This window comes from Eufriesea mexicana, unplaced genomic scaffold (assembly GCF_001483705.2).
Source record: "Eufriesea mexicana isolate 0111107269 unplaced genomic scaffold, ASM148370v2 scaffold596, whole genome shotgun sequence".
In the NCBI taxonomy this organism is placed as follows: Eukaryota; Metazoa; Arthropoda; class Insecta; order Hymenoptera; family Apidae; genus Eufriesea; species Eufriesea mexicana.
In genome coordinates this window covers 25,668-47,881 of record NW_016908754.1, presented here as the reverse complement: position 1 = coordinate 47,881, position 22,214 = coordinate 25,668, and the positions used below count along the sequence as shown (strand labels likewise).

At 48.9% G+C, this 22,214-nt stretch overlaps 1 protein-coding gene across 1 annotated transcript in view; it reads left to right on the top strand.

Annotated features, from left to right (window-relative positions):
- The window catches only part of RhoGEF3 (Rho guanine nucleotide exchange factor 3), a 113,393-nt gene that overhangs the window by 78,274 nt on the left and 12,905 nt on the right, over positions 1 to 22,214 (top strand). Inside the window, exons 8-9 of the mRNA XM_017897914.1 lie at positions 11,273 to 11,387; positions 18,917 to 19,044. Coding sequence (XP_017753403.1) covers positions 11,273 to 11,387; positions 18,917 to 19,044 — 243 coding nt within the window. The remainder of the gene's footprint in view (positions 1 to 11,272; positions 11,388 to 18,916; positions 19,045 to 22,214) is intronic.

Genomic DNA, 22,214 nt, shown 5'->3' with positions numbered 1-22,214 from the left:
TGAAAAGATCGGTTCCGTAGCGAACGACCGGATTACGGCGACGCGATCGTGTAGCGGTGCGCCCTACAAAATCGAATATTCGTTGGAAATGGCGGAAACGGGGTTATATAGCGTCTAGGTAATTTGCCGCAGTTTGCTTTCGGGTGGTACCGCTCGATATCGACAAAAGTTTCCCAGGACCTTGATGCTATTTGGCTGGCGGATTCGAAATCGGGTACAAGGACTTTAAATAGCGGGTACCGGGGTTTCGTGCGATTCTAAACCGACGCTGTCGACTTGCACCGCCTGAGCGAGTCGCGGCTGCGTGCATGGAACATGTTAGCCGCTGACGCGGATCCCAGTAGACAGACAGTCGTCATGTACGTATGCACCGAGCCGAAACTCGAAATTCAGGACGAAAAGATTCCCTTCGCTCCATCGTGCCGCTACTCTGGACTTGTCACTGTCGCGATCTCGTGACCCGTTGAATCGTTGATACAGCGTTTCCACGATCCGGTGGTTATGAGTGTCGAATTCCGTGTCAGGGCTAGTCGATATCGGTATTTCGCGAATCGAATTTCCCCGTTATTGAAATCTCCTGACCCGATAATCGACGACATCGTGTCACGAGCCAGGGAACATCCTTAAGACGATATCGATATCCTCTCGCGTCTGGAATTATTTGTTCGATCGTTGGCCGAGAGGTAGAATTCGAGGCGTGTATACCGAAGGGAGAATGGAAGAATCGAAATACTCGACGAGGCTCGCAGCTGTTTATCTCATCGATAGACTTTCCTCGATGGCTCCGCGATTGTTCCTTCTGGCACATGGTTGATCCGCGAAGAAAGGGATTTCAATCTATAGAGAATAATTCGAACCCCGCAGCTGCACGCGACCTCTTTCGCCGCTTGAAATCGTTTGCATCGAGGTCGAGGTCAAAGAATCGAGATTAATGCCTGTAGTTGCAAAGGAGAAACAAGTGCGCTTCTGTGCCACCCTTTAACACAGCAATTCTCAACCTATCTCGGGACACGTAACAGGTCGATAATTAAGAAACGTGACAAGGAGAAATAAAACGAGGAAGAAAAATGGAAGCCTTTAAACGCGACCAGTGAATCGTTAGGTCGCTTTTCATGCGAATCGTTTTGATCGTCGAAAAGGTTTCTCTCTTGGAACGTTGCTCACCGTTCGCATCCAGCTCCGACCATTGTTTCCATCGATTCGATTGCGTAATCCATTGTTTCCATTTATGTACTCCAATAGCAAAAACATACGGGCTAACCGTTTTCCACGGGACTTTTGTCAGATTTTTGACGCCGCGTCTGACTCTCTCGAATTCCGCGTCGCGCGACTGCGAGTTCGATCGTGCCGTTTTAAATTTAATACAATTATCCCTGCCATTTGTTCTCGGTTCCGCCCCGCGATTCGTCAGGAAACGGGAAAGAAGAAGGGAAAAAAGCGGGGCACGAGCTAGGTTGAAAACCTCTGATCCGACGTATCTCTTTGCAATCTAAATCCTTTCCGACTGAACGGATTTGTTCCATTTAACTCGTGAAAAGCAGTAACTTCGGTTTGACTTAACTTACAGATCGAGCTTCCGTATAAAAGCCCGTGCCACGGATGAGAAACGAGGAAATGAAAATCGGATACGCTTTGTCGTCCCTGCGAGACACTTTTCGCTGTACCTCCATTCCACTTTGGAATTCGGAGTCCTCCGACGTACGCGTACACGCGTACGTGTACGAATAAGGGAAAAGAACGAATCGCGCGAACGTAGCAACGCGTAACCCCGTCGGGACGAATTATTACCATCTAACAGGGAAGTAAAGCGAATCCGAGCGACCAGCGAGACAACTCCGACGCGACGTTATTGTAAAAACAAAGGCAACGTCATGGCGCGTACTCGAGACCTTCTCGAGAACTGTGAGAACCGCGTGCGGCACACGTAGCTTCCGCCCCGTGTGAACGTGGCCTTAGAAAAACCACCTTGCCCTACGTCGCCATTCTACGAGCGACAACGACGTTGGAATTCTCCCAGCCGTCCGTTCTTCTTGCCTCTTACTTTCTTTTTCATTATTCCTTCGGGCCTGCCTTTCCTTCCTTCCTTCCTTCCTTCCTTCCTTTTTTTAAGAGTGGCGTCGTTCTCTCATCTTCCGAGCCGGTGATGACGCAATATCGACAATTTTCCTTCTTTTCTTCGGTATTCTTTATCTCCGGAACGCCCATTCACCACGGGGTGTTCGCGATACGCTAAGAATATCAAACGGCACGGATAAAACGGTGATTTCGATACAAATTGCCAGCGATTCGAATCGCGACGCGTTATTTTCCCCGCGCAGACACGACCAGACGTAGAAATCGGTGCATCGGAAATCGTTCGAGTACTCGGAAATCGTATCGTTCTCGAGGTATCGCGGCGTCGTTCGTCGTATCCTCGACGTAGTCGAGTTTCCCAGTCGCGAAATGTCTATGGAGGAATAAAGTTTGATGGACTTTGAGTAATTTTCACTGGCTTCGTGGACGGGTCTCTTAGGTGTCGCAAAAGGGAAGCATCCGCCTGCTTTGCGAGGACGATACGATCTTCGAATCGAATGTACCTCTTCCAGTCGACTTCGTGCGTTGCCATAGGGTTTATCGGCGAATCGATGAATCCCCTTTCGGCTATCGTCGGGAATGAAATTCCGCGGAATTGATTCGGACTGCATACACCAGGTTTGCTATAGAAGAAACGATCCGAGTGCATAAATTCGGAGGAAGTATTCCTCGTGGAACGAATTGGAGCAGCGAGTCATTTTCATCCGCGAAATTTTTCCCTAAACGCTCCTTCGAACGAGTCGAAATAAAACGTATAAAATATTTCCCTATCGCGCAAGGATGGATACCGTGTCCCATTTAGGAGCAGTTGGAATTTGAAACTCGTGGCATCTTTGCCGTATCTGTATCGCTGGAGGGATAACGGGTGAGATTAAAAATAATCCGACACAGATTAAAACTTTGATCGAATACGTCGAAATAATTCCTACCTGTACAATTTTGTACAATTTCGCGCGACGGAATTTCTAATCTCCATATTACGTTCAGGCTAATGGAAGGTACCGTCTCGTCTCTGTACCATGCCAGTTCAAAAACTAGCACGCTTCCACGAATGTACGTACATCGCCTCGCTCCAGATAAACTATGCAGGCATTCCCAGGACACGTTTGATCACCGTGAGTGGCCACCTACCCGAATCTCCAGACTTGCTCCTTCCGCGTTGGGATCTCGTTGTCGGTCGTAAACCCGTTAAATTCGCGTTAAATTCGGGTTCTCGCGAATTTAGTACCGCAAAGATCGCGAACGTTCGACGCGAATAGAACGAGTGACCCAGCGAGTGCCGTTTGAAACACAATTCCATCGTCGTTTTAATTAATCGGTCACCCAGTTGCTGACCGCAACTGGTAATTAATGTTCCCGGGCGAGGTCGTCGATAACGTAAGTGGACAAGCGCAAAACGCGGCCCATTATCTCCGTGATCTGCATGAAAATAGCGAGACGAGGGACGATCTTTGGCCTTGCAGTTATTTGAAATGCACTCGCGAGCCGTGTTCCCGTGGAGATTTTGCGGAAAGAGTACAACTTGCCGAGCTGTGTCACGAACTGCCGTTGAGCTCGGTTCAACGACTGGTTCAAACTGTTAATCCTCTTAGCGCGGGGGGACTTAATCCGGTGAAATCGTTAGGAAGTTTGTCGGGTCCAGGAATTCGAAAAGATGAGCGCGTGAGATACGTCGGGCCCGATGGTTCCGATGTTTCCGTCCTCGGCACGGAAAAACTTCTCGATCGATCGCCGCCGTGTAGTTTCTCTTCGTGTTTCTCTTACCCTCGTTTCCCTCGTTTCCAGTTTATACTCCGCGCCGAGTTACTCTACCTTCCTCTTTACCGTTTTAATTTCGCCATGGGATAATGTCCGCCGTTTCGCCCGCGACATCGATATCGGAACACGCGAAACTTTGCTACCCCACCGAACGCTCGTTCGCCAACGTGTCAATAGTTCGAAGATTACCACGGAAAGTTTATTTCACGGTCCGGCTGTTTTCTGGGGAATGCAAAAAGAGAGAGAGAGAGACGGAGAGAGCGAGGGAAATAGCGGAAAACAGAATGGCAGATGCGATTCCAGGTAGAACTGCACAGACCCGCTATTTTCTCGTTTCCTTTTTCTCGATTTTGGAACCATTCCAGTCGCTGTTTTTTCTCTCTCGCTCGAGGAATCGTGTTACGCGTGTTTGCACGCAGTCGGGATGTTTGCTAACTTTCGGCAAAAGATTCCCGCCGCCTCGATTCCGTGGATCGACCGGGCATTCGTGCAAGCGGAGTCGAAACGTCACGAGCTGTGCAAACGTTACGAATTTATGCTCGTTACGTAAAAATACCCGTTCGAACGTCATCGATCGCTTTTCCGTGTCCCCTTATCGCTCGTTATTACTCGATGAGTCGCGTAGTAGACGGGAAAGAGGAACCTACGAATAGAAAATCGTCCTCTCGCGACTAATTCGCGAATAAAAGTATGGACGAAAGTTAAACGCGAAACGACGAACGCTCGTCGAGCGTGGTTCCGTTCCGGGCATAAAATCCGATTCGAACGTCAGATTGTCTGGGTATTATTGAAAGCACGCACGCACGAGTGCAGCTGGTCGCCATGAATATGAATCGACAAATAGGATCGCACTTTACGCGCGAAAACGCCTCGCCACGATTCACGGCTGCTCCATCAACTTCTTTGATTTCCACGAAATTTCGCCGATTCTTTTTAGAGATCTGGGAGATACCACGAACCACCGAACGGTCACTGTTAGAATCGTGTATCGAAACGTTGGAGATCCTTAAGAAGGGATCTCCGCAGGAGCTTGTTTCACGTAGGTAAACTCGCGCGAGTTGGTATTTTTCGACGTCGTTCTTTGACGTTGTTATCAATTTATCCGCGTTACGAGCGGTAGCATTTCTAACGTCAGCCATGCCAGCGACAAAGTCGAACGAACGCGGGAATAAATGTTGTTTGCTTTGTGCGAGGGAAAAACGAGCAACTTATATCCCGTTGGCAAACCGTTAAATGGATGGAGAGCTGGAGGAAGCACTGCGAAAAACCTTTGTAAATGACGGATCACCTAAATTCCTCTTCCCTTTGTGCCACGTTACATCGACGACACGCGCACACAATCTCGCGTTGACAAGGCTGAAAAATTTTTCCCTCGTGCCCGGAGTCGGAGATCGATGCGGTTTGGACGGACGTGTTCCGTGGGACTGTTAGCGGTGGCCCGGTGAAAAAGCTACGTTCAAGGGTAATAGACCGTGTGGCGAAGGCACCGGGCAAGATACGCGTTGGCTGCGGATCGTATTAATTAGACGATGATATCGCGAATCGAAATTCGATAGCCGTGTAACGAGTAGGGTCACTCATCGCGCAGGGTCGTATCGACTTTCACGGGAACGCATTCAGGTTCACGGAACGGGGTATCCGTGCGTTGGCCGCGTCCACGCGTGGTCCTCGCCGTCTCTGCCGGTACCCAGGTACACGCGTTGGTGAACTTTGCGTCCCCGAGGGAGCGGAGCTTCCCGCGCCGAGGAGAGAGAAAAATTCGAAAGCGAATTTCGTCCCTGGGCTCTTCGACCCGACGATATATTCGCTGCTGGCGACCTCGCGACCCGAAAATCGGCCACGTCGTTGGTCCCGCGGTTCAAAATCTGTCACCATCGTAACTCGACGACGTGGAAATTTGTTGGTTCCGTGATCCAGCGACCAGGTAATTTGTCGGTACGCCGTAACTTTCCGAGTCCGTGGTTCGTTGACATCTTCATTTTCCCCGATGCGAAAGTTCGTCTGTGTCCTGATTCGAAAGTTCCCGTCATCCCGCGTTCCCAGCCACGAAAATTCGCTAATGTCCGAACCTCGCGATCCGGAAACTATCGTTGGCAAAAATACGCGAGCATTCGTCACGACGCTGATCTCTCTCGCGCGAAGATTTCTCACCATATCTCCATCGAGGGAATATTTTTCGTCGTTAGCATACGACGTGGAAATTCGGCGATATCTCCTCCCGATCGCACCGAACTTTTTGCCATTTCGATGACGCGGCGAGCGAGAGGAAACGCGCTTCTATCCCCGTCCTTTCGACACTTCCGCTTGATTCACGATCCTCCAAGATTTACGCGTACGAATCCGTGTCGACGTTAAGAATCCCTCCCGCGACCATCCGCGTGGAGAATAGTCTGCTCCGGACACCGCGATTCCACTGCTACCGATCACCTTTCGATTCCTCGATCCTCTTCTTCTTGAACGCCGCATCGGTAGCACGATTCTTTCCATTCGATTCGAGCTATCGGTTCGCGTATTAATATCGGATCGATGCGCGAAGCAAATTCAATTCGCTCGTAATATGAATGTTAATGCGTTCGCGCATTTACATATTACATATTGCGCGTGTTACGATATTACGTCCCACGCTTTGTCGCATTTCCGATCTAATCAGCTCCGACCAATTTCGAACTTCTCGAAACGCCGCATAGAAAATTCGATTTCATCCTCGTGGACGGGAAAAAGAAACTCGCTGGACTCGCGAGGAATGCGAAAGAGTTTTGCTAGAAAGTATGCGACTGGTGATTGAAAACGCGTACGTCGAATCGCATTGCTCGAAGGAGTTTCTTAAGACTGCACGTCACCTCGCACAGTTCCCCGTGGCACTGGCAAAAATGTATTAATAAACAGCGTAATTTCGCTCTAACGATCGCGTTGTATCCTTGAAAGCGAGGGGGAAAGCTAGCTCCGCTGAATACCCCGGCACACTGTGAATTAGGTTATACGTTTCGCAATTATTACGTGCAATCGGCTTAATCGAACATGCCGGTACGTCGTGCGAGAATGGGATCGAAAGCGTTCTCCAAGTCGAACAAAACCGAGATTGACAAACGCTCGAAAACAGGCAAAGACCTCTGCCGAGAAAAATAAGTCGAGTTTGGTGCTTCTACGTGGAACTCGTGCGCTTTTCGCATCGAGGAAGATGAACGCGTGATTCGCGAAAATTGTTTTCTCGGAAAATCGAGTCCGACGGAAACTTCCGTTGTTTTCGTTGAATTTTTTCCGCCTGATTCACGCGATAAGCGTCTGCAGCGCTTCAGGAAGGATGCGGGCCGACGGATAGCTGTTTTTTGAAACAACGTCTTAGACGGTCGTTGTTGATCTAGACCAATCGTAAGCCCCCGTTTCTAATTCGGATCGATCATCCCGTGACTTTGCTCGATGATGTTATTTCTACTTCTTCGTTTAAACGAGATCTTGAACGCGTACGCTCCGACTGTGGAAGAAAATCAAAGTCGTCTCGAAGCAGCTTGCTCGAATCGGTTACATCCGTCTCCCGGTAAATTGGAAAGTCTAGCTCGCATAGAGGTCGATCCTCTTTCTTCCCTTACGCAAACCCCGCTCGTCTATCGTCTTCTCTGCTCTTTCTCTTCGGAATATCGTAAATTTTCATGCCGAGAGACTACCCAGTTGGCAATTATCGATTTCACGGTGTCGCCGGCTATAAATCATGACAAAGTTCCTCCTTCGAAGCGATACGGTAACGGTGACGGGGATTTTTACGCTAGCAGCCCGGCGCAAGGGGTGATCGGAGATCGATTTAAACCGTGGCTAGGACACCTCGCGAGGGTAAGAAATAAAAGTGGAGCCACGTATGCTCGGGTTGTTATGGTAGGTAGCTTGGCGGAGGATGAAGGCAGTCGGGACTGGACCGAGGGAAGCCGTATTGCGAAACCGGTAAGATTTTACGACCGGTTTTCGCGGCTCGTAACAGCACACCCACGTGAACCCACGGCGATAAATACGATTGTTTATTTGGCCGGGGTGCATCGATTTATCTGCGCGGCGCGGCGCGGCGGAAAGTCGATCGGAGGAAAAGAAACGAGGCGAAACGAGTCGAAAAGCGCCGATATACGAGGGCATCGGAATAAATTCCGCTTTTAACACTCGCCCTTAACCGTCCGTGCCGATCGCGTCCCTGCCCGGCTTTCCGTATTTCACACCCCGTTTCTCTCGAGTGGGGACGACGGACGGTCGAATAAATACAAGATGTACCTACCGATTCGGCCCTTGATTACGTTTTCCATAATTCAATCTATCTCCGTCTCTTTCTCTCTCTCTCTCTCTCTCTCTCGCTGTCTCTCGCCGCCGTGAGTTCCGCACCGACGATGAGGTAACGAATTAGGGACCCTGAATTCTTTCTTCGCCTCCATTTATTTCCACTTCCCCGTATTTATTTATACGCCCGCGTTCCGCCGTCGGAAAAGAGAAGAAGACTCGCGATCGCTTTTTATTCGCGATGGAACAATTTTCTCGGAATTACTCTCGCGATCGAACTAACGAGCTCGTCGACGGCCATGGCTGCTCACGGAATTTCGCGGAAAGAGAATAAAATATTCGGGTGTCGTAGGTAGCGCTGGACCCGGTGCGTTTGCATAAATCACAGTCATCCGATTCGGTCGTAACTCGTTACACGGTGCAAAAGTGCCGGAAGGTTACACGCGAGTCGGCAACTCGGTCCTCTTCTACCCTCTTGTTTCGCTTCCCCTTTCTTCCGCGTTGAAATAAATCTAATTTTTCGGCACGGCCGGCGAATAATCGATTGCACTACTGAACGAACGAGTTCGAACTAATTGCGACCGTAAGAAAAACGCGTTTACACGAGGAGCTGGACAAATTGGACATCGTCGGAGTTTTACTACGCGATAACACGGACGTCTCGGCCGTGAAATATCGTTCGTAAATATTGTCCTTGCGAGAGAATAAATTCCCGACGTCGCACGCTACCGAAAATTCGTCCGATCCCAGCTCCGGATAGCACTGGACTCGGTTGATCGCGATATTATTCGCGGAGCAATTATTTTCGCGTTAAAAAGTGAAGCAGCTAAATAACAGTTCCGCGTATACGTCGACGAAGCAAACGTACGAGGAGTTTATAGTAGCAAAAAGCTACTCGGATGAGCTGCTGTCATCGAAGTTTACGTTTTCCCCCGTCAGCGAATCACGTTAATTGGGCTGCTGTAAAACTACCGCGATTAAACTGTAATTTGCGCTCCTCCGCGAGGACGACATTCGGATAAATATTTAATTGGCGAGTACTCCTGATCTCGTAAAAAGTACGTCATTTCCGATGTGGAAAAAAATTCATCGTACTCGTAACCACAAGCCAAACCCATTTCCAAGAGCCGCAGCCTGAGAATCCGAGTCACCGAGCACGTCGCTACGTTCGAATTCGAACAATCGAGATAATCGCGAGTACAAACGCGTGTAGTTACCGGCAGATATTTATCCACGGGCCCCGTGTGGACGTTCGTTTCGCGATGGCGCGGAAATCGTTTCCATCAGCCTTGGGAATATTGACCGAGTTCCTTGCACTTTCTACTCGAAAACCAGCCGATATTCCTGACTCGTTCCAAGCGTCTGCGTACGCGCGTATATACCTACATGTCATGCCAGATGATTACGAAACTCTTGATAACGACGGGATTAGCCAAGGCGCGGTACGAGAAATACCCGCGGTGAGCTGCCGCGACGGTTGCTAATATCCGCGCGAGTGTGCAGGTATGATTCATCAGCGACGTTTCGATGTCTCAATTTCCGAAACGAGAGGCGGGAATTCCTCTCTCTCTCTCTCCCCACGGTTTCCCTCCGATTTCCCTGCAGTACTCCGGCAAATATTAGCCGGGGACTGGCGATACGTGGTTACGCATCCGACATCGCCGACGTCGACGCTCGAGCGCGCCGTTACGCCGTTTAATAAATTACATCGCCGACACGGCGTTCTTCTGCTGTTTGGAATCGATCCCACGTACCTCGCGCAAGTTGCCACGGTACCGCCGGCAGCCGCGAAAAAATCCGCCGGATAACGAGCTTCCCGTGTGAAATCCGTGGCTGCTGCCACCCCCCACCGACACTCCTTCTGGGAAAGCTCATAAAGTCGGACGTTAATGGCGTTAATCGTTCCACCTATTGCCTTGACGTGACCTTACGTCTGTCGAACGCTTCCTGCTCGCTCGTTCGGGGCACGCGAACGCGCCAATGAATTCCCACGATGCTTTCACTCTGACCTAATACGTCATTATCCGCGCACGGTGATCACCGTGTGATAAACGATCCTTCGTCCCATAGACGACGCGGCGAACGAACCGATCTCGTCGGCAAGCGAAAGGCTCGACGGTGCTCGCACCGCGTCTCCGCGTCTCCGGTGTCGCGTCCAAGCGTGATTTTCATCCTGGCCGAGACGAGCTTTTCCCTCGCGGCTTCCGTTACTCCTCTCCGCCGCCCGACTGACAAGGCGAGTCGTCTTCGTTCGAGGAGCCGAAGGGATCGCGAGACAACGACGGAAGTTCATCGATTTATTCCACTTTCTACGCGGTCGTCGCTCCACGCGGATCCTTTCTCGTAGCCTGGGAGTGGTCCGGATGAAACCTGTCGGTTTAGAAACAACGGACGCGTCCTCTTCCTTAGCCTCCACTCGGCGGGCAGAGACGTTTATGGGAATATCGATGACGAGCGAGTTTCTAATTCACGAAAGGGGAACGAAGGAAGGCTCGAAGTATCTAACAGCAGCGAGTGCCGTTAGCCATGAATTCGCTGGCACGACGTACACGTATAGCGCTCGCAGGTTTCCTTCGAGTGCCCAAAAAGTGCTACCTACTTTCGTGACGGCACGCGGAGCGGCCGCTGCAATCGTCTTGGAAGGCATCGATGATAACGAGTTTATAAATCAAAGTGGATTTTTGCCGGCGAAACGACGAGCGAAGAGTCCCGAGCCTCGATTCGTCCGACGATTGGCAAACAAGAGGATCCTCGAGTTTGATCGTACGGTCATAGATCATCCGCTCATAGATCATTGTCGGGCGCAATATATCGACATCTCCGAAGGGCGATTATCGACGAGCGAACGTGTAAATCACGCGCAGAGACCTTCAGCCGCGTAATTTATTACCCACTACCTGGCCACGATGACAAGTCTTGCCCTATAATAATTTATTGCGCGATCTAATCGCTCACCGGAGTGGCATTTTTACCTCCCCGGTTAATGTGAAAGTCGCGGAGAGCCGCGACCGTGTCAGAGGTCCCGCGTAAACGTGAATCACCGTGGAATCCGTACATGCATTCCAACCGTTTCCCGCCTGCAAACACCGCGCGTTTATCCTTTTTCCGTCCTTAGGTTATTCGTTGGATGGACGGTATTTTTCCTACACGCAGCAGCGATAAAATCGATCGCTTAATTTGATTTCAGCAATAACAAAGGAGCCTCCTGGCAACGTGGGCAGAATTCCCAAAGGTCGAGCCCCAGTCCCAGTCGACTTCGCCACACACAGGAAGCAGCCACGCCTCACACAGCTCCTGTTTCCGTGAGTATCCGAATCCCTCCGGAAATTGAATCGTTTTTTTATTATAATACTTTCGATCGCACCTTTCTACCGACTCTTGCTCCCTACGCCAATCAACGCGCCACTCGTTATCGGCCATCGACTCATTTCCACCCTTCGACGATATTTCAAAAATATCAGAGAAGAAGAAGATAATAAAAAGCGGAGGAGAGAGCAAAGGGGAGAGAGAGAGAGAGAGAGAGTGAAAGAGGGAGAAATAAGAGAAACGACGAGGTGACGGAAGAATGCTTTCAGATGTTTTAAACATTCGAAGATCAGCGCTGCCGCGTTTCCCTCGTTTTAAAAAGTTTCGTGGTCGATTCACCGGCAGGCTCTCGCAACTTTCTTTCCCAGGAGAACTTCCGAGCGGCTCTCTTGAACTTTTTAGCCGTCTTATAGCGTCCCTGAGCGCGATCGATAAAACGTTTCCAAGCGCTCCTCTATTCCCCTGAAATTATCACTGATTTTCCGAATCGTTTCCATCGGTGGTAGCTCTCTTGTTCCGTGGAAAATATTATACCTTGGAAATCCTCGCTTAGCCCGAAATTCTCGATTGTCCTAATATTTCGCGAGCGGAACGAGGCAGACGTCGCTGAATCCGTCTTCGACGCGTTGACCGCGAAAAAATCTCGACGTCGCGACGCGTCGTTCACGAAATGCTCAGCCAGCCGGCACTTCGTTCGAGTCCTCCGCGTTGTCTCTGTGCAGGAATAACCGAGTCGATGGAATACCAGCGACGGAACGTATAACGATCCCAATTAATATCACGAGCTACGTGATAAATTGCCACTAGGAACTGTTCCGTTTGCGGTGTTCGTACGACCGCCGCGGATAAATCCGCAAACTTACAACAATGCGACAGTTAGTCCGGGTAAAACGTTCCGGGGTTTAATTAAGCTGACCCGAATCACCACGGCTAGAGACCTCTGTTGCTAAGTTTATCCGAGAAACTCGGAAGAAAGACAGTTCTGCTGTAGCTTTTATAACGTTTCATACACCGTCGCGGCTGAAAGCGTTTGCTCGCGGCTTCTAGAAGGATCAGCCTCTTAACGGGGTGTACTTTTATACTAATTCTTTGCGAGAAGTTCCCACGACGCGAAACGAAAATAGCCTGTAACGTCCGTGGAGCACGCGATGACACGCGAAACAACGCCACGGTCTCGCTGAAGAGATAATCCCAGTGATATTAACCTGAATCGTCGAAAGCGTACCCCGTCCCACCCTTCGCCGCCATTCGAACGTCGATTTCCGGCCTGGCAGCGGGAAAAAATCTCGATAGAAAGCTTTTCGACACGCTCCGATCGCCAGGCCCGAGCTGCAACGATAAAGTCGTCGTGGCTGCTTCGATTTCTCGATACTGCTCCATCGTTTCGTATTACCTGGATCTTCGAGACGGGTGGAAACGGACGACGCTTTTGCGTGACAGACGTTACCAGCTCGTTTCTCGGCTTCTCTTGCAGGAGAAGTCACGTCACGGCCACGACAACGCGTCCAAGATTTACATCTCCGCGAGGGAATTCCACGATCTCGCGGCACGAATCCGGAATGCACCGTTTCGCGTCGATGCCGAGCTCGAAAAGCGGGTCTGCCGGATTCCCCGGATCTCGATCTCTCGAATGGCGCGCGTCCGCGCAGACCGGAAACGTCCGGCGTGATTCTGACTCTGGCAATCGAAGAAGCTCGACGTTCTGACGCCGCGTCGAGCTTTCTTCCATATTCCAGGCAGCCCTGTACACCGACGCAATGGACCAAGGACGTAACGCGACGTCGCGTTACGGGACGTGCGGGATTTTAAAAGCGGCTCGCCAGCTTTCCGGGACAATACGTCACGTGCCACCGTGATCGATACCTTTTCGGGATGTTACCCGGGACACTGGAGGTGCCGCGTCGAGTCCTCGTCGACGGAAAGGTCAAATTGCTCGGAGGGAAAGAAAAGAAGGAGGAAAGTCGATAGCTCGCGACGCCTTTGATAGCTCGCGAAAGCGATGGCAATAGGCTGGGTATTTTTTGAAGGGATGATTTATGGTGCCAAGGTTATTTTTGTCCCGCTTGTTGCCGGATGACGCGCAAACGCCTTGCGGCGCGATACCTACGAGAAGGTAGGATCGGACGGATCGATAATGGTCCCCTGGCCCACGAAATTAAGATAATCGCTGAGATAATCTCGCGGATTCTGCGATTCGGCTCACAATGGCGATGTCCACGGTTGCGTCTAATTGTCAGCCAAATGGTTGTCCCTCGGTGACAGTGATCTGTGCATAAACGTGGGAGATACAGTCAATTCGACCCGCCATTGTTACCGGTAACGTTAACGAACAGGTATGCCCAGTCGTCGTCGGTGTGAATGATGCATGTCGTTGCCAGCCACGATACGCTGCACGCGCATAGGCGAACGCAATAACGCAATAACGCAATCGATATGTATTATCTGTCAGGCTTCCGATCTTTCCGCGCGAAACCGCGTTATCGTTGATGCAATTCCATTTTAGTTCCTTCCTTCTCCTTTCTTCTCCTTTGGTTAATCATTAATCCACGCGTGTCTCCGTGATACGCGTGCGCGCAAACGTGCACGCTCGTGTGCACGTAATAAAAGCAGAGATAATTAGACGAGCACGCGTCCAAGTGACTTTATCGCTGGCTCAGACATCCAATATACTGAAAGCTTCAACCCTGTTATACGGAACGATTGCAGGAACTGGGACGAGTCGTAGGTCTTTTCTAAGCACTGGATAGGAAAAGTTGGTCGTGGGAAACGCTGCGCGGTTTAATAAGATCTACCCTTCTTCGACTATATTTTCTCCGCGAGCCGTGATTGCAGTCTCTCTTTAATAGCCTCGTGCAATTTTCTTCCCATAGATCGGTGTTTCTCGTCGTTCGCCGTATAAATATACGGTGGCAAAGATATCGAAGAACGGGCAGGACGGTTCGAATTAAGCGAATCGTGGAAAGCGAGTGACGGGATATCCGTGGGAAGATGAAAGTAATTAAGAGAAGTTAGCCGAATGTCAAGAACACACGGGCTATCGGGAGCATCGGAACATCGGATGGTAATCAAACGGTACCACTCGTATGCAAACATCGCGTAGTACCCGAGTCTGCGTGCATTTAAGCTCGCGGCTGAGACGTCACAGGCGCCGTCCATTATTCATCCGACCGTTCTATCATCCGCCGCTTCCGAGGAGGAAATTACGAATCGCGTGTCTAGCGGATCGAACGTCTTCGCTTCTATCCTTGAAAATAATTTCGACGCGCTACCCCCTCCAGTATTATTCCACCACTGCTTCTTGATTGATGTTTAATTAACGGGCCTCCAGAACCATCGACGTCGAGAAGCTCCCACCGATTTTCTCTATCGATCCAGACTCGACCGATATATTACTCGACTTATATCCCGAGATTTGGTAGCCTGTTTCGAATTCCACGACTGCGAAACGTTTTAATTCTCCGTAGAAATCACGGTCGTTAAATCGGGTCGGTTCATAAATTCCCGTATATTTTTAGTCACCGCGAAACAACGACGAAACGCGAGGTTAACCTTTAATTCGATCCACGACACATTCGTCGTTATTTCGTACGAGAGATATTTAGGACAATGAATGCAAATTTGGCACAATTGGCGCGTCGAATCGGTGAGTGGAAAAGACACGAGTACGAACTTACGGACCGATCTGGTATCGCAGAATTCCAAACGAACTGAAAACGAACGCGTTCGAATCCGATTCCACGGACAAACACGGGGGCATCGATCGGTTCGTACATCCGTTAAATCGCAATTTCTTCCGGTAGAGTACCTTAACTGAATGCCTAATCGAGCAGAGATCAGAATTCGTTCGAATCATTCCGAGGTACCAAAATCGTCTACGAATGAATAATTCGGCGGTGACCTCGCTAACCTCCAATTATCGGTGCCGCGGGCACGTTAGGATCGAAGTGTATGTAGGTTAAAGTCTGCGCCAGGAACATGCAAATGCTCTCTCACAGTACTGTTAATTAAGGTTTCACGGGGCTCAAAAATTTTGTCGAGCTTGAATTTAGCCTCCTAGACGATTTTCCAGCGTCGATCGTGATCCCCTCGATTGTTCGTTTAATAAAGAGGGATAAGGAGAGGGAGAATCTTTGTTTGACGTTAAACACGTTGAACGTGAAACAAATATGTGGCATAATGATTCGGTTTGAGAGGCGGACCAAATTAACGGATAATTTGAATCGTATTTAACTACGACTCGTGAAACATTTGACAAATACGTGATAATATCCGGTGACGTGATTCATCGATTTTAACCGACGTTCGTTGCGGCAAAAATATCTTCAACGCCGCGAGACTTCAAACGTTCGAGCTTTAATGTCGAACAATCTGTTCGTGTTCCTATAAACATCCGATTTTTCTTTGGTTCATAATACGGCGATTGCTTTTTCCTCGACGAAGCGAAACGAGGGACGCAAAATATTTCAAATATTGGTCGATGATTCTGAGTCGTGCATCGCGGCGTCCAGCAACAGAAGCAAACACCGACAACGCATATTTCCCGGCTGGTAGAATCGTTTTGTATCCGAATTGGCCAGGCCGGACGTTTATAAATTTGAATTTGAATGGTTGCTCGCGAACACGGTATCGAGACAAAGGATAATATTTTCACGAGAAGAGGATTTTGTTCGACGTTAACGCGCCAAACGAATCGCACTCGATTCCATCGTACCTACCGATCGAACTTTTTCGTCCGTTTCGACACGAAAGCCACGCTCAAGAAACATCGAGCACCGGCACAAAGCAGTTCCGATGCTATCGAACTTCTCGCATCGACCTTAATTAAAAGTTTTAATTAAAGGTTAGCACGAATGCTCGCACGGTCTATGCATATTCAACGTTGTAAAACATTTTTCGCGGTTCTCACCCTCGCGCTCCTTTATTCCTTTGAGCTAACTGTTTAGCGTATCGTTGGAAGGTCCAACCTTGACGCTGCGCGAAACCTGAGTCGGAAAATGCGCGATTTTTCAATCGTCCCGTTGCAGATCGACTTCCATCGCGATCGGATACCCTTTTCCCGGTTTCTCCCCCGTAATTAGGACTTCAGAGGGAAGTTAAGAAACGCGAGCACGTTTTATATCACGGGCGACAGCTTTTCCGAATATTAGACTCGGGACGAACTACTCTTCAGCGACGACCCGAATAGCTCGATCTTGGTTCATCTAGCAATCCAATTAACCGACTTTTCTCCTCCGTGCAATTTTCAGAACTGGCACTCCCCCTCTTGTTTCGTCTCCCTCCCCGTCTTTGCACGAAAAGTATTAGAATTAGAAAAAAGCTCGTCAACCTAGATAACGCGACCGATATAAAGAATCCGTTTAACGAGCGAAATGTCAGAGTCGCGATTCCTCCGCGGGGAACCGCGAAACGGAAGTGGCGCGAGCGAATCCGTCCGACATCGATATCTCTGGCGGAAGCGAAAAATGACGGGCGCGACAGGTGCATGAAAGAGGTGACAGGTAAAAAAGCAATAAACGGAAGTGGAATCGAGCGAAGCAGCAACCATTGGTAATTAAGAGGACGAGACAATGGCATCGAGATATTTCGGCGGAGCGAATTCTTTCGTTGTGCAGCCAGTGGCGCGCGCGGACAATGCTCGTTCTCGTCGAGTCGAGTGACTTCTCGACCTCTCTTTGCTATAGAAACGCCGCCATGGACAGAAACGTGGCCGGGCTCGTTTAGAAAACCGAAAGGTGGATACACACCGTCGATCGATGTTCCCTCACCCCCGAAGTGTTCGACCGAACACTGGTAATTCCGTGAAGTGGAACGATCGAGCAGCCGTATTTCATCGTAGACTCTATTATGTTCAACGCGAGAATCACACGCCGAGCAGCGTAAACGGATTTTTACGAAGCTGGCTTTGGGTTAGGAAGAGGTACGAGAAATATTTGACGTTTGCCCGCGATAAAAAGGTATCGGTAAATTTACCGAAAAGCGTTTGTCAAATTTGCCAGTGGCGAGAATGCTCCCTTTGCGAACATCCAATTCCATCTATATTCCGTCAATTCGTCCGTCAGATAGTAAATACGTTTTTTAGCGGAAAAATTCGAGCGTGTTTACCGCGCGGAACGAGGGAAGAGAAGAAGCGTATTGTTCGAAGGGTGAATTCGTGAATTTCACCGTATAACATTGCACAATGGTAATCCGATAGGGGGAGAAAAATCCTCTGACACGCTTATTAAAATTTATGCGAGATTAATTAGGCGTTGCGCAACGATATACGCGTACAAAGTTCCGTATGGAAATATTTGCACTAGGATTTATGTATTATTTAGCAAGAAAGATCTCGCGATAAAAATCGCATTTCCTGCAGTTAATTTTCTAACCCAAAGTTAATCTGCAGAATTCATAACGTGTCATTAAACGTTTTAGAAACTTTCTTCTTGCGCAATCGTAAATCAAACGTTGGCGTTTCGAAACTGCGATATATCTAATTGGACTTTCTTTTTAGTAGATCACGAGGCAATAATTAAGTAACCTGTTCATAACAGTAAACAGCCGCGCGTTTCATTAAAACGATAAAATAGGAGATAAAAGGACGTTACTGCAGGTTGGTCTTAATCAGCAAAACATCGTATCCGCCGCGAAGATGACCGCACGTGTAATGGAGTTTTATGGCACCGTGCCATTTACACCCCCTCCCGTTCCCGAGCTTCCACCGCGGATTCGCTTTCGAATCATCGAGACACGCAAATTTTCGGTTCTCGGGCTTGACAACTGGTACACGCTCCATCGATCTAACCGGTTCGTTTGCCAGGATTAAACCTCGGCCAAGTACCAATCTATTCTTCGCGTCCAACGGTCTACGTACACGTCGATGATTCCAACTACCGTATTAATGTCTGTGTTAACGACGGATACCACTCTGGCGCTTAACGATACGAGGTCCGAGGCGATCGAAGGATAACAGTGATCATTATGATTAAAGAACTCGTAAAACTGCTGACCACCGTGAATCGAGAACCGGCGACGCGTACAGGCTACTTTCTACGCGATTCCGAAGCGCAAATCACCGATCAAATCGAACGTACGCCGATAGTAACGTCATTATCTCATCCGACCATTAATACCGCGCGATACGATCCATTATGAATCGCGTTCTATTATTCATTCTTACGGAGAGGAGCTAACAATCCCGGTTTGAAACGTGAATGGAGGCATAGTGACCCAGAGTCGGCATAACATTGAGCACGGCGTTCGTTTGGCTTACGAAATAATTCACTAACGAGATATATACGCGTTGCACGTCGAATATTCTTCCATCGTCAGGGTTCGATAAGCTTGTCTAGATAGGAGCGATCGGGAGCGTTCGTGCGTGTCGAATCATGGGAAAAGATCGACGGCCGGGCAACTTTCCCGCGCGCGGGGTTATCAGCGGGGTTACATTGCATCTGAGCGATTCGATCCGTGGATGAAGGGGAGGGTCTAGCGCAATTATGCGTCGGCAACGTGTTAAATGATTTCGTTTACGTTTCCGTTGCAGCCGCTGCACGATCAACGCTCGAGCGCGTACTCTGGAAAGGATAGGAGACGAATTCCTGGGCTGAGCAAGGCGCAGAGGCGTATCAAAGCGTCGAGCACGCCGGCGCTCTTGGACCGTGATGTGGAAAGGTGAGTGGTTATTTTTGAATCGAGCCTTTACAGTCTCAGCGGAGGAAATTTTATCGACGCGTTCGGCTCGAGGATCGCAACCCTCTGCGGGCGTCGCTGCGATCTATGCGTTTACTTTTTAAGATTCTTCCTCATCGTCGCTTTCGAAACGCTTGCAATCTCGGTTCGACGTTGCGCATACGCGTTCGTACTCTTCGCGCGAATCTTGCTATCAACGCAAGCCATACGTACAAATATGGTTCCTGTAGCAAATATCGTTCGAGGCGTATAAATAAATGCATAGGTCGGAAGAAAGTGGCGCTTAAAAATATTTTCGAGAATAGTGCCGCTTTTCCTTATGTACTCCACCACCTTGCGCCGCACACGCAGCTGGCGTGCGGCAGATAAGGTACGAAACCTGTCCGTTCCGTGTCTCGTAGACTCTACGCGGAGATTTGTCTAGTTCAGGAAGCTGTGTTTGCCGTGGACGAAAAATATTGTTTCGGCAAATATTGGGGCAGCGCGTAGGTGGCCTTCCGGGCGCGGGGCAAATGCAAATATAATAAACGAGGAATTTATATACTTTTAATAGGAACTCGTTTGAGATGCGAGTCGGCGCAGCTTCCTCTTACGTAACGTAATATAATCTTCGTAACATAATGCGATATAACGAACGAGCGCAGTGTAAATTACTATTATAAATCTTGAAAGCAAACAAGGTGGTTACTTGACTAGAAATTAAGCGAACAATGCTGGTTGACCTTATAAAAAGTAGGTAAAAGAATGGAGAGTCGCCCCTGAAAAGTAGGTGATCGTAAATTATGAAGAGTCTCTCAGTGGAATGCGGTAAAAAAAAATATTACGAAATTCATTGCCCGTTGTTATCGGGGACCATCGTATCCGATATTACCACGAAGAGTGGGACGAGCCGTGACCGAGTCAAAAATGAGCGAGCAGCGATTTCTACTTTGCTAGATTATCGACAACGTCGAGAGGTAAAAATAGTTCTGAAAAACAGTTGATCGAAGAGCGGAGCATAGATCAAAGGTACCGGGTTGATCGCGTCCAGGTTCGTTTGAAGTGCCTACTCCTGCTTTCCAGCTTTCCACCGTGACCTCTTGATCCCTTCGGCGTGTCTCGCAGCCGGGGTTGTTTGCCGAGGCAAGAATAAAGACGTTACTCCGAATGACCCGGCTCGGTTCCATCGACTTTGTACCTGGACGAACATTCATCCGGTCGTTGCTCTAATTACCAGCTGAATAGAAAATCTCTCGCGACATCCTCTTTAGTTTCACGGAAGCGTACATTTCCTTCCGGTCCGTTTCGCGCCAAAACAACCCCCGTTAATATTTTACGGTTAACTCTTTGCTGCAAATTGCTCGAGCAGTCGATGTCGTTGCGCCGTGTCCAACTGCTCGATTTTCCACGCTAACGATCATCGATTTCGGGCGGAATGCTTTTATTTGGAACGTCAATCGGAATTTTCCTCTTTTTTTTCTCCCCGAGATGCTTCACGTCTCGTACGAACTACGAGGATTTTCGGAACAGGGTTGTTTCTCTCTTTGCGCGTGTTGAAATTTGTAAGGAAAATTCTTCGCGAAATTTTCTCGTCACCAATTCGATTAAAAAGCCCGCGATGGTACAACCGGGTCTTGGTTTTATCGAGGCGATAACAGTTTAACGGGACGTTAATTTTCTTCGCTTCGAAAGTTCTCGAAACTCGAACAATGAGACGTAGCTCGGCATTATTCTAATTCGAAGTTTTGGGAACGGTAAGTTCTCCTTTCTTGGCTTGGCCAAGTCACTTCGCTTCCACTCGCGCTCCGTTTAACGCCGCAAACTTAGTCTCAGTAGCGCGCGTGAATGTTTCGTATTCAAAATTCGAAATTCCGGGGCAATGAAACGAATCTAAGAGGAAAAAAAGAACGAAGTTTAATTAAATGTCGCTGAAACGCGACAAGTTTCATTGGTTCCAACTTTGCTTTCCTTCGGATTCTTCGAGCTGGGTAAACTAAAAATGGAACCGATCGAAATATTAACTTGAGCGCGAAATTCGAAAATGCGCGTAAATTCGAAACTTTGGAAATTCAAATTCGAATTTAGATTTAGAGAGACTCGGAGTTCCATATTTTGAAAAATCTGCGATTAGAAAGCATTTATTTAGCAATGTCGAAGACACGATAATATTCAGAGAGGATTTTAAAAAACTTTTAAAGGAGAGTATCACATTGTAATATTCGTTGACTCTGTAGCGGTCGTGGCTCGTCTTGCGGTCCATTAATAAAAGAAATTTTTCCCTCATCTCGCACGAACGTTGAAAACTTTCCACTTTCCGTCACTAATGCGAAAGAGTGACAAAGTTTTTCTTTACCGGCGTTTCTCCGCAAATTTGCGGCCCGCGTTAAAAATTTCTCCGCGAGGAATAATTTGGAAAACACGAGTCGCGAGACGATGATATTCCTCGCGATAAAACGCCTCGAAGATCCGTCTCGCCCGGGGATCTATGTACGTATACGAGCGATCCGTTCCAGTCTACATACGGTTAAATCGTCTTCCGAAAGATCAAAGGGATCTCGAGGAGAAACTTATAAATGATCGATGATCGAACAAATTAACGATCGATTTCTCGTCAAAACAGCGCCGTGCTCGTTCGAACGCCTACGCGTGGTACTCGCAAAAGTCGGGTATGTGCCACCCACGCGTGCCGGGTACTAGATCCGAACGCAGATCGGTAAAAAGGAAAGTTATCGTCTGTTCGTGCCACGTGCCGCGGTACTCGCAACTAACGAGTCGTGGAAAATACGCGAGAGTTTGGCGGACCGGTACATCGTTGGAAAAAGAAAATAATAGCACCCCTCGGCGATATTTTGTTCCAAATTTTCGCCCGATCTATCCACCCGGAATTCCGTCCTACATACGTATGATGTATACATCGTTCGGATCGCACCGATGATTTTTACCGACAGAGAATAATTAAAAAGCGGCGGAGTAAACTGTCGGAAATGGAAGACGCGCTGCTCCTCGGGATATTCGCGATGAAAGAACTGTCGCCCCGCGGAACTTTCTAAACTCGCGGAGAATAAAAGCGTACCGGCATCGACACGGTTTCTCCGAAGCTCGGAAAACACGGAAAGATCGCGGTGCCGATTTCGCGGAGGCGTGCGCGCCAAAAGCGGAAAGGAAAGGGAAAG